Source organism: Vespa velutina, chromosome 7 (genome assembly GCF_912470025.1).
Source record: "Vespa velutina chromosome 7, iVesVel2.1, whole genome shotgun sequence".
In the NCBI taxonomy this organism is placed as follows: domain Eukaryota; kingdom Metazoa; phylum Arthropoda; class Insecta; order Hymenoptera; family Vespidae; genus Vespa; species Vespa velutina.
In genome coordinates, this window is record NC_062194.1 from 6,967,579 (window position 1) to 6,980,078 (window position 12,500).

General features: G+C 36.3%; 1 protein-coding gene and 1 long non-coding RNA gene across 7 annotated transcripts in view; one reads left to right on the forward strand and one right to left on the reverse strand.

The window, feature by feature from the left end:
- Positions 1–3,659, forward strand: part of LOC124950760 — a 7,273-nt gene extending 3,614 nt beyond the window's left edge. Inside the window, exon 2 of the long non-coding RNA XR_007101431.1 lies at positions 2,752–3,659. This is a non-coding gene — a long non-coding RNA (uncharacterized LOC124950760). The remainder of the gene's footprint in view (positions 1–2,751) is intronic.
- LOC124950759 overlaps positions 1–12,500 on the reverse strand; it is a 269,099-nt gene that overhangs the window by 5,479 nt on the left and 251,120 nt on the right. For all 6 annotated transcript variants that reach the window (XR_007101430.1, XR_007101429.1, XM_047497992.1 and 3 more), the window contains 2 exons: positions 2,812–2,957; positions 544–816 (listed from right to left, as the gene is read on the reverse strand). Coding sequence is in view for 4 of the 6 variants with exons in the window: in XM_047497992.1 (XP_047353948.1) it covers positions 544–816; positions 2,812–2,957 (419 nt within the window). In the remaining 2 variants the exon portion in view is untranslated. The remainder of the gene's footprint in view (positions 1–543; positions 817–2,811; positions 2,958–12,500) is intronic.

Consider the following 12,500-nt stretch of genomic DNA (forward strand, 5'->3'; position numbering starts at 1 on the left):
CTCCTCCTCTTTCTCCTACTCCTTCATTCCTCTCTTATCCTCTTTCTCTGATACCCCTTTCAATACTCTCGGCTTGTTAACGTTTACGGGCGCTCTCAGACAAACCTTTCAAACCTACTTCGACCGTAAGTATCTATAAAAGGTATTTACGTTTGTTTTACGTAAAGGACGGATATTAGATGGGATATAGAAACAAATCGGTCGGAGCTTATATCTGTATTTTGGATTTAAATATTCTTATCTCGTAGATTAGAATTGTATGACCTTTAGTAAAGTAAAGGAACTTTTTGTGTACACATTCGAGTATTCCACGAAGACAATGATCAAGAAGAACGAAGACTGAGAGAGAGAGAGAGAGAGAGAGAGAGAGAGAAAGGGAGGGGAGGGGGAAGAGGGAAGGAGGGAGGGAGAGACAAGAGAGAGATTGTTGATGGTTCCACTCGACGATATATTTAATTAACAAAATATCTTAGAGTTAATTGCTCGTGTAAACCGTGCTAACGAAGATTAATGCGAAGGATAGAGAATAGTAAAGGATCTTACCGGATAGTGCTTCGTCGCTGCAGGAGGTCGCAAACTCCATTCGATCGGGCGTCCTGCATCCTATATCCAACCAACGAACTCTCTCGTGATGGCATCGCCTTGGGAACGGCGTCGACGTCACTCTAACGTCCTTTACTTCGACGACGTTGGCTATGCTTACCTCACCGTCCACTCCTACAGTATCCTCGACATTGTCGGCGCTATGCCAGTACATCACGGAAACGATTTCGTAATGACCAAGATACGGGCATTGTCTTGTCATTGGATCCGATGCTGATAAGTTCATGAAAAGAAACAAGAGAAAAAGGAAAAACTAATGACATTGAATGGACGGATATTATTCGTTCAATCTTCTTTTTTTTTTTTTCTCTTCTTTTCTTTTCTTTTTCTTTTAAAGATATATATATCAAGAATTTGATTTAGAAAAAGAAGAGAAAGAAAAGAAGAGAGAAAAAGAGAGAGAGAGAGAGAGAGAGAGAGAGAGAGAGAAGTTTCAAATATAAAGACGATTTTGTATCGATTGAAAAAAAAAAAAAAAAAAAAAAGAAAAAAAAATAATAAAAGAGAAAAGAGTTTTTTCATTCTTGATATTTCGTTCGAGGTTCAAATTTCGCGAACGAAAAGTAACGACACCAATGTTCCCGACTATATTTCCTTCGTGCATTTCCACTTTTAACCGAACTACATAGAATGGAATTTATTCGTTTGGGCATGCTATCTCGCGCGTATTTGTACGTCGAAAGTTAGAATAGTGTGAGGAGAGAGAAAGAAAGAGAGAGAGAGAGAGAGAGAGAGAGGGAGAGAGAGGGAGAGAGAGAGAGAGAGAGAGAATCGTGAGTAAAACCACGATAAATTCGAAACGACCAGGTTGGTCTTCGTCACGCTTATGGAATCGAGTAATGGCTATAACGATTTGAGATTCGCGAAAGAGAGAAAGATGTTATGTGTGCGCTCGTAAAGACGTACCTAGTGTGCGAATTGATTGTTAAATTTTGCGTACTAGTTTCTAACTTTCGACGTTCTACGTATCGTAACATATGTTACTGGGTACATTGAAATAAGTTCGAAGGTAAAAGCACGACCATACTGTTTACACAGTCGTATAAATGGTATAGCTCGTAAATTATACGATTGTTACGTACTTTGATACTTTTGTTAAATTCGATGATACCGATTTTGCAGATAACGAATTGTCTTTATTCCTTTCTCTCTCTCTCTCTCTCTCTCTCTATTTATCTATCTATCTATCTCTTTCTTTCTTTTTTATTTTGTAAACGTCTTGGCATCGTCGACCGATCGATAGCTCGATGTATGTATGTATGTACGCCCAAATAAGTTCGGACAAGGTGTATAGTTTGCGAGCACGTTCCAGTTCGAGTTTTCCCTTGGATTAAGCGCGTCCCTCCCACTGACGGCTCTCCAACATCGTCGTCGTCCTCTTGACCCTCTTCTTCCCTCCTTACTCCTCAAAGAGATTATACCTTTCTTGTTTCTTCTTTATGTCTATCCTTATCCTCTCTTTGTCTTTCTTTTTTTCGGTCAACAACGAACTTGGAAGAAAGGAATAAGAAAAGAAAAAAAAAAAAAAAAAAAAAAAAAAAAAAAAGAAAAGAGAAAAAAAGCAAGAGAGAAAAAGAAAAAAAGAAAAGAAAGAGAAGTAAAGTCGATTTTTTTCTTTTTTTTTTCCTTTTATCTTTCAGCAAAGACTTTCACAAGTTCGAGATTACTCGAAGTCGAGGGGGAGGGAGGAGGAGGAAGGAGAAATGGGAGGGGGGGATGGTAGTGATCAGTCGAGCGAGAAACACGCTTGCTCGATAACGGATAATAACGGAAATCGAGAAAGCCACGAAGTCAAACTCGAAGTGAGAAGAACGCTCGGCAACTTTCTCTTTCTTTCTTTCTTTCTTTCTCTATCTATCCTTCTCTCTCTCTCTCTCTCTCTGTCTCTTTTTTTCTTTCTTTCTCTCTCTTTCTTTCTTTCGAACGAAACATTCAATTTACAGCTGATAAGCAGTTGCTTTAGAGAGCTTCAAATTCGATTTTAGCTTTGCCATGACAATTTGAAAGATCAATAAATTGTGGTGATAACATATGTATGCTGGATGTCGAATGGATTCTCTCTCTCTCTCTCTCTCTCTCTCTCTCTCTCTCTCTCTTTATCACGAATTCGTTTAGAATAATCAAGTCCGGTCGTTTCTCTTGTTCAAGCTCACGTACTGGAATAATACAAGAGAAAATATATTTCCAAAACGATCCTTGCTGACTTACTAATGAACGTCGTGAACGGTGTCGAATGGGAGTTGAATGTACTCGAGTTGCACACGTCGTCCGGCTGCTGGCTCCATTTTGATAGTTGCATCTCTATCACGTGTTCGTCCCTTTTATGAAACATGATGCAAACGTAACCGTTTTTGCTGAAACATAAACGAAAATAAAGGGGAGCGTTATGGAATCGACTTTCGTTTATCGACGTTGCCTCCATTTCTATTTTCTCGATATACCCTGCTATACGAATAATCTCAAACGATCTATCTTCGAGCCGTTACAACATTTAATTTAAAAGATAAAACAGAGAAGAGAAGAAGGAAAGAAAGAAAGGAAGAAAAAGGAAAGGAGGGAAAAAAGAAGGATCAAAAAAATGAAGGAAAAAAAAGAAAAGGAAGAAGAAAAAAAAAAGGGAACGAAAGAAAGAGAGAATGATAGAGGGGAAAGAGGGAAAAAGATGGAAAGGAATTAAACCGGAAGGGTATGGCCTTTGGGATGGAAGGGCGGAAGGATGTTAAATCTCCGCTTCTCCTTCGGGCTAGAAGGGAATTAAAGATTTCGTTTCGTTTAAAATTCTTCTCCTCTTCTTTCGTATAAACTCTCTCGTGATGCCACTCGTCGTCGTATACCAACGACGACGACGACGACGACGACGACGACGACGACGACGACGACGACGACGACGACGACGACGACAACAACAACGGCAACGACGACGACGACGACGACGACGACGACGACGACTTTGCCGATAGCCGAGAAACTTTTAAACGATCTTGTTAAATAATTTTAAAATTCTATTTAAAATACTTCCATTCGCGCTAGCGAGTATTAAAATATTATTAATTGGATTACTTGAATTTTTTATTAACATCTACCTCTTTGTATATAGATAACCATAGAAAGAGAAAGAAAAAGAGAGATAGATAGATCGATAGATAGAGAGATAGATAAATAGATAGATGGATAGATAGATAGATAGAGAGAGAGAGAGAGAGAGAGAGAGAGAGAGAGAGAGAGAAATAAATATCTGATGTTCTACGAGATGGGCAGAATAATCGACTACGTGAGCCATTATAAGGATGATTCGAAAAAAGAACAAAAAGATAAAAAACGAAAGAAGGATAGGATTGGTGGTAAGCTTTCTTTCTTTTCGAAACGAGGCAAGTGCGAAGGATAAAAGAAAGAAAAACGACAGAAAGAGAGAGAGAGAGAGAGAGGGGGGGGGGGGAATGAGACGGAAGAAGGGGCAAAAAAGAAAAAAAAAGAGAGAAAAAAAAAGGAAACAAAAAAACACAAAGTACGAGGATCTTAAATCTCTCCGAAGCGAAGGTTGGAAGGGATTAAGATTTTATTTTATCGGGACGTTTCTTAACGGCCGAACGTTAACTTTAATGCAATTCTTTTACGAGTCGTCTCTTCTTTACGACGAATCTGAAATCTCGAGTAGAATCGACGTATATCATCATGCAAGAGAGCGAGAATGAGCGCTCGCTCGCTCGCGCGCGAATGAGAGAGAATCTCAATAGTAACGTTATAAGGATTGTATGAGATACGTAGGACGGTACTTATACATATGTGTTGTACAACGATAAAAAGGAACGGCTGAGTTTACATTGTAGCCATGGGAAATTTCGTAGGTCGTAAGTCGTTTCACGAGGCGGAAGGAACGATAAGTACGTATATTTGTCTTACGAGTTGTTCGACCTATGAAAAGGGGATATAAAATTTGTATTACTTTCCGGTGACTGTACCAATGTGATGACATCATTATTATTCTCTTCACAGTATACTTTTGGATGCAAGAAAAGTGAAAAGAGAGAAAAAAAGAAAAAGAGAGATAAAAACGAATTGAAGAAGAAGAAGAAGAAGAAGAAGAAGAAGAAGAGAGAGAGAGAGAGAGAGAGAGAGAAAAGGATTGCTTTTATGCATAGACGACTTCGGGAGTTTCTACTTTTGGACGTCGATGAATCTCTTCGAATTTACAGCCGGTCGATTTGAATGTAAACAAAAGTCGAAAAATCACCAAAAGGGAGATAAAGCGAGAAAGAGAAAAAGAGAGTGAGAGAGAGAGAGAGAGAGAGAGAGAGAGAGAAACTCGGTACTTTCTACAAAAGTACTTATAAAAGTTAGTCTCCCTCTCTTTCTCTCTCTCTCTCTCTCTCTCTCTTTCTCTTTTTCACACAGTGGATCTCCACGGGGATAAAACGAAAAGAAGTAAAATGAAACGAGCGAGCATTGTAAAAAGAAAGACCACTCGGATATGCGCGGTTTGTTATAATTTACTTCCCCCGTTAACCACTATCCATCCACTATCCAGTCCTGTGAAACGCGAATCGTTTAGCGTTCGTACGTTGAAGGTAGAACGAGTAAAAATATATTTCGATATAGATACATTTTGTATATGTATATATATATATATATACATATATATATATATGGATGTGTATATAGTAGGTGCTTTTCACGATAGAGAGCTCGTTTCTCTCGTTTCGACGCTCGTTCGTTCCTGTTCGCGTTCATTCGTTGCTAAATTTTACGAGCACCTTCGTCTCGATTACGCTCCTTTTTGTTTCTACACTATCCGGACATAGTTTATCGTGTAGGATCGATAACGCACGATACTTAATTCGTATTGGAAATTAATGTCTCTCCTTTCGAACTTTTCGAATTCGAATTTTTCTTTATTTCCAATTAATGAAAAACAAAAAAAAAAAAAAAAAAAAAAAAAAAAAAGACAGAAAGAAGAAACAAAAAAAAAAAGAACAAAATCTTTAGAGATATGTAATGACCTAAAAGAATCATATCAATTAAAAATCGATAAGAACGTACACGATATTAGCTATAATTTATCGCTATCAGAGGGTTGTTGGACGAATCCTTAGAATGTAATATTGCGTGGTATACTTTTTGGAATGAGATCATAGCGATACTCGATACGGTCGATTCGAATGCAACGAAGCAATACGGTAGAGATAAAAAGAAAAAAGAATTCATAATTTTAATGGTATATATATATATATATATATATATATATATATATATATATACATACGTGAGTTTAATCTTGTGGTATACATAAAGATATAACATGAGTTTGGAAATAGCCGATCATCATAGGTCGAGTAGGTAGGTAGGTAGGTAGGTAGGTAGGTAGGTAGGTAGGTAGGTAGGTAGGTAGGTAGGTAGGTAGGTAGGTAGGTGGTAGCAAATTACGTACACATTACTAGAAGCATATATAATAAAGACCTTTTGAAAATTTCCAACGGAGTTTGATTATTAGTTTACCTCTAGTTGATTTTTTGCATCCACGAACCACAAACAAATTCCTTTTCTCTCTCGTTTGGCTATTTATTAATTAACGCTTGCGTTTTATCGAAGCGTAAGAAATTCTCTCATATTTTCAATTATTCCTATCGAACGATGCGCACGAATCATTATGCTCGTTACGGCACAAACAAAGCACGCTTCGTTACATATTTTATCGAGCGATATTCTCCATTAAATTAGAGTCACTCGATATTTAATAATCGTGAATTATTTGTACGCCTCGACGCACTTTAATGACACGAAATACAATTAGTAAATTAGTATGATTTATTAAGTAGAATTTAATAATTATCATCGTTGATGCGTACGGGGGTGGTGGTTGAGGGGGGAGGGGTATTGTATTGAACGAACAAACGTGACGTGAATGCAAACAATTTTTCTTTTTTAATTTTTTTATCTTTTTTTCTTTTTTTTTTTCGACAAACTTTATCAGGTGTCCGGAAAAAAATACTGAATACACGATGCTGTCTACACTGATAATCGATTAAAATCGGAAAAATGCTTGCATTGATGACGTCACGTTGACATCAATTCTATGATGAAAAACCTTGTTCGATGATGATCGATCTACCTATCTCTTTCTCTCTCTCTCTCTCTCTCTCTCTCTCTCTCTCTTCCCATCCGTATCTCTCTTCTTTATTATTCAAATGTGATTATGAAAAACGATACGAGTCGATTAATGAAAAGCCATGCATGAATATGCAACGAATGAGGGAATCGTTGGAAAACGTACAATCATATCACATACGTGATATACAGAAAACTTGCTCCTCTTTCTTTCAGAAATATGAAAATGACCGTATCGATCCGTAAATATTACAGGAAGCTTTTATTATCGTGCAATAAAGGAAAAGATGATAATGATGACAATGACAATGATGATAATAGTAATAATAATAATAATGATTTTAATAATTATTATAATGATAATAATAATAATAATAATAATAATAATAATAATAATAATAATAATGAGAATAATAATAATAATAATAATAACAATAATAATAATAATAATATTAATGATAATAATAATAATGATAATTTTTAAGACTGATTTTATAATGTATTTCTTTTATACCAGTGGAGAATGAATTAGTCAGGATAAAAAGTTGATAAAAAATTGTTAGCACGATCCCGTGGGATCGGATCTACGCTTATGCATATAAAAGTCCGTGGAACCATATAAATTTCGACGACACGAGCTTTTGCGCTATCTTTAACGTCGTTATAAAGATCGTAAGGTTTTATCAGAAAAAAAAAAAAAAAAAAAAAAAAAAAAAATAAATAAATAAATAAATAAAAGAAAAAAAGGAAAAGAACGAAAGAAAGAGGAGAGAGAGAAAAAAAAGGAAAGAAAAAACAGAAAAAAAAAGAGAGAAAGAGAAAGAGAAAGAGAAAGAAAAGAGCACAAAGTAGATAGGAACGAATGAAAAGCAAGATTAAAAGTTCAACAAATATTTCAAATTATTCGAACCCTTTACTAATTATTTTATCGAAAATTTCCAAAAGAATTTTTTTGATATATTGAAACAATCGGCTTTTCTGGTTTATCTCCAATTAAAGTACCTATTGTTCGTACATACATACGTTCGCTTCTTTATTTTATTATTGACGCTATCAAAATGGTAAAACGCCGAACAACATTAAAACTTATAATGAACGATTTACCGTAGAATAGTTACAGGGTATGATGCGAAAACATCAACATTAATATTACAATGTACATACACACATGCATACACACACATACACACACACACACGTAAATATATGTATATATGGGATGTGTTTCATGCTTGCACGTTTAACGAATCTCGCAAAATGTTTTAAAGTCATATACGTATGTGTGTATATATGTATGTACATTGTACATAGATTTTGTGTACATACAATGTTTATCGCTATTTTTTCTTCATTTTTTCTCCTTTTTTTCCTTTTTTTTTTTTTTTTTTTTTTTTTTTTTTTTTTTTTTTTTTTTTTAAATTTGTCAAGCGTTTTTCAATAGATGCCAATACTAATATTTGTCAAAGCTGAATTTCGAAAATGATCTATGTATGTACATATGTATGTACATACTGGTATTATTTATTTCATAATATGGCAAAGACATGTATAAGTTAACGTTATTGAAATAAAATATTTTATTAATTAAAATAAATTCCTACGGATGAAACAATATATCATCTGCTTTTGGCATAACTTTCGAATGATGTGTATTATAAAAATATGAAAAATTCTTGTGTGCTTATAAAAAGAAAAAAAGAAAAGAAGAAAAAACACACACACACACACACACACACACAACACGGAAATTGTAATGCTTATCAATCGTTTTTAATGGATAATTTTATTATTACTATTATATCTAATAGTTAACGAGACATTTAATTTTTCATTTAAAAAATTTCACTTGTTCTTGGACAACGTTAATTAATTTTCAATAAAAGAAAAAAAAAAAAAAAAAAGAAAAAAAAGTAACTACCAGAAATTTTTAACAAAACTCGATGAAACAAATTTAGATCATTCATTCGAGGTATTCGAGTGTACGTTTCATATGAAATATGAAAACATTTATAGAATTTAATTGAAGGATCCGCCTGTAACACGTTTCTTGATTTAATTTAATGAAGCAGAGAATAGAATAGCGATGTGCGTGTATCGAGAAACGAGAGAATACTAACGTAAAAGGGAAGAAAAAGATTTGAAAAAAGAAAAAAAAAAAAAGGAAGAAGAAGAAGAAAAAAAGGACAAAAAGAAGGAACAACGGACGAGTGGCAATCATGATGGCAGGCGGTACGATGGTTTAATTAATTAAATTGCACAACAGCAATTTACATCCGGTTTCCTGAGTGCATTTAGGAGTAGCTCAGACGATACCAGAGATATCCCGAGGGAGCAATAGCGGTTTCTTACGGGCATGAGCACGACTCGTTCGGCACACTTGCTCGACCTCATCCGCGTCTTTCCGCATCGCATAATTCTCCTCGAGTCCGATGCAATCGGACACAGCTGGAACTTCTTCCCCACCTCTGCTTTTCTCCTCTTCACCATTCTCCTCTCCTTCTTTTTTGCCTTCCTCCTCTTCTCCTCTTCTCCTCCTTTTCTCTCTCTCTCTCTCTCTCTCTCTCTCTTTCTCTTTCTCTCACTCCTTCCCCAAACTCCATTCTACCCTTTGCCCTCCTTTCTTTTTCTTGTCCTTTTCGCTTTTTTCTTCTTCTCTGTTCTTTCTGATACACCTGCCTGTTTCTCATTAATTGCAAGATTTTCTTTCGGTGGGAGGGGAGAAGGAGTGGGGTTTAAAAAAAGCAAGAAAGAAAGACAAGGAAGAAAGAAAAGGAACGAAGGAATGGAAGGGAGGAAGGAAGAAAAAAAGAAAAGAACGAAGTAGAAAACAAGAGAATTCTCTTAACATTAGATTCGATTTTATCCGTAAAAAGATTCGAAGTCGAAGTAGTAAAAGTCTTAGCGTGGTCGGACGCGTTCGCAGCAAAACGATGCTTCTTGCGACTTCGTAGATTTTTACGAGCCGAGAAAAAGAAGAAGAAGAAAAAGAAGAAGAAGAAGAAGAAGAAGAAGAAGTAGTAGTAGTAGAAAGAGAAAAAGAAGAAAAAAAAAGAGAAAGAAGAAAAAGAAAAAGTCGTCATATGAGTCGGCTTCTAATGCACATCCGGTCGTTAGACCAAAAGACAGTCTTATGCGCGATGCACTTTTAGGAACGTTCAACCAGACGTTGTCGCGTCTTGGTTATGTTACCTATCCCATAGTTCTCTCTTTTTCTCTCTCGAAATAATTCTGAAGATTGTGGCGAAGTGGCTCGTCCATGTCGAATAGAATGGTGATATATTAGAAAAGGGGTTAAGAAATGTTGAGGGAAAGTAGAAAAAGTAGAAGAAGTGATAAAAGAGAAAAAGATCGAAAAAGCCATTCTTAGACGATAGAACTGCCTTTGCACCTCATCTTTTCCAGGACGATTCTACGACGTCAATATATCGAATTCTCTCTCTCTCTCTCTCTCTCTCTCTCTCTCTCTCTCTCTCTCTCTGTCTCTTTCTCACTCTTCCACTTTTTTTTTATCTTTTTCCCTCGTTAGATATCCATTTCTCGCATCGAGCTCTTCGTTAACTGTCGTCCAAAAGGCTCCTCTCTCTCTCTCTCTCTCTCTCTCTCTCTCTCTCTCTCTCTCTCTCTCTCTCTCTCAACCGCTCTCTTCGCACTAGTGCGTATATGTACTCGACGATATCGCGTTTCCCTACGAGTAATTTGAGCTTACGCCATCCAGCGTACCAGCGTACTCGAATCATTTAAAATACTCATGTGCACGAGGGAACAAGGATACAAGGGAAATAGGAAGTGGAAGAGAGGAAGAGAAATAGATAGATAGAGAAAGAGGGGAAGGGAGAGGAAGGGAGGTTGGAAGGGAAGGAGGGACAGGACGGAATGGGTGCTACTAGGATGGGTGGCGCTCTCGCGTCAAACGAAAGTCGCGTTATTGCGCTTTCGAAGGGCGACCGGAATTCTCCACTTTTTTTGGTTAACGCGAACCGACGATAAAACGCGATCCTCGTCCAACGAATCTTTCTACCTTCAGCTTTTAAACGCTGATCAGGATCACTGTGGCTCGACGTGCCTCTCTTTCTCTTTTTCTCTTTCTCTTTCTCTTTCTCTCTCTCTCTCTCTCTCTCTCTCTCTCTCATTCACTATTTTTTCTCCTTTTCTTCTTGCTTTTTTCCCCCCTTTCTTTCTCTCTATCTCTTTCTCTTTCTCTCTTTCTCTCTTTCTCTTTTTGTACGAACAGAAAATACAGTGCGAACGAACTCGTGAAAGTCGATGCGAGCTAAAGCTTCGGGCGTGTCCGCCGGTTGAAAAATTGACAAATTCGCTTTTTTCTCAGGAAGAGAAAGAGAGAGAGAGAGAGAGAGAGAGAGAGAGAGAGAGAAAGAGAGAAGAGCGGAAAAACGTCGGATCCAGATTAAAATACTCGCACGTACACGTAACGGATATCGACGAGGCTTCAACTGTCACAACGTACCTGCATACCTATTTATATATCGAGATAGAAAATATGCGGACGGACGAATCGATCATTCCGTATGAATTGCACATGACAGTTGCATAAAGGCTACCCTACGCCAAGTATATTTACATAAATGGAAACATACAAATTTATTTTCGATCTTTCAACCTCGCTTGCCCAAATATCTCTGCGTGATTAATCGATTATCTCGAATAACATACGTCAATATGACTTCTAACATCGTCGAAAAAAAAAAAAAAAAAAAAAAAAAAAAAAAAAAAAAGAAAAAAAAAAGAAGAAAAAAAAGAAAGAAAGAAAGGAAGAAAGGAAAAAAAAAAAGAAAGAAATAAAGAAAGGGGGGGGGGGGGGAGGAAACAATGTAAACAAACGGATACGGCGTATCTATTTTTTCTTTTTATCGAGTATTGACTTTTCGATACTTCAGGAAATGGATAAAATGTTAAATTTTAGGACTGTTACGAATTGGAAAAATTCGTTTGAATTTAACTCGTGCAGAAGAACGAATCGAGACCGGTAATTTTTCGGAGGAAATTTCAAATGCTCGTATCGCCAGGGAAGAATCGAGCTCGTTTCCGTCAAATCTGTCACACGTCAATTTCTATAGACTGGTGATACACCGTAGTAACTTCGTTTTATATAGTGACAAACTATGGACTGATAGACTGACTCGTTTAATTTATTATCCGTTTCATCGTATATGTAATATATATATATATTAATTTCAAGCATTTTTCTTGACATTTGTATTTTCGCGTAAACGAAAGAACAGAGATTGAAAATCATTTAATAAGATTTTACGTTCGTTTAAATGATCAAATGTCCGACTCGTTTGTTAACACAAAAAAGTAATAGGGAACGTACATTCATACGTACGTCATGTTTTCTTCGCGAAAAATGTTTACCCACGTTAAAACGTTTATATCATATACCAAGAGAAAAATACATGGAGATGTGCATGATGTTTTAACGAGCCTTTATCATAAAGTTGTGCAAGCGAGCTTTAATAAACCGCCGTAGAGAAAAGGAACCATCTTCCTTTGTCTCTTTACTTAATGTAATTATTTTAATTCTTTAACCGGCGAATTAACCACGACTACGATGGACGCCGGCGATTCTTACAGTCGTGAAATTATTTTTCGCATTTTTCACTTTTTCGATATGTATATCTCACAAAGACGATGTACGAGAGTATAGAGAAAGAGAGAGAGAGAGAGAGAGAGAGGTAGAAACTCTCAGTTTGATGATGGCTACGTTGTAAAAAAAACACATATTATTATTCACTATGAAATGAAAAGCTAATTATCCGAACAATAATTTTTTCACG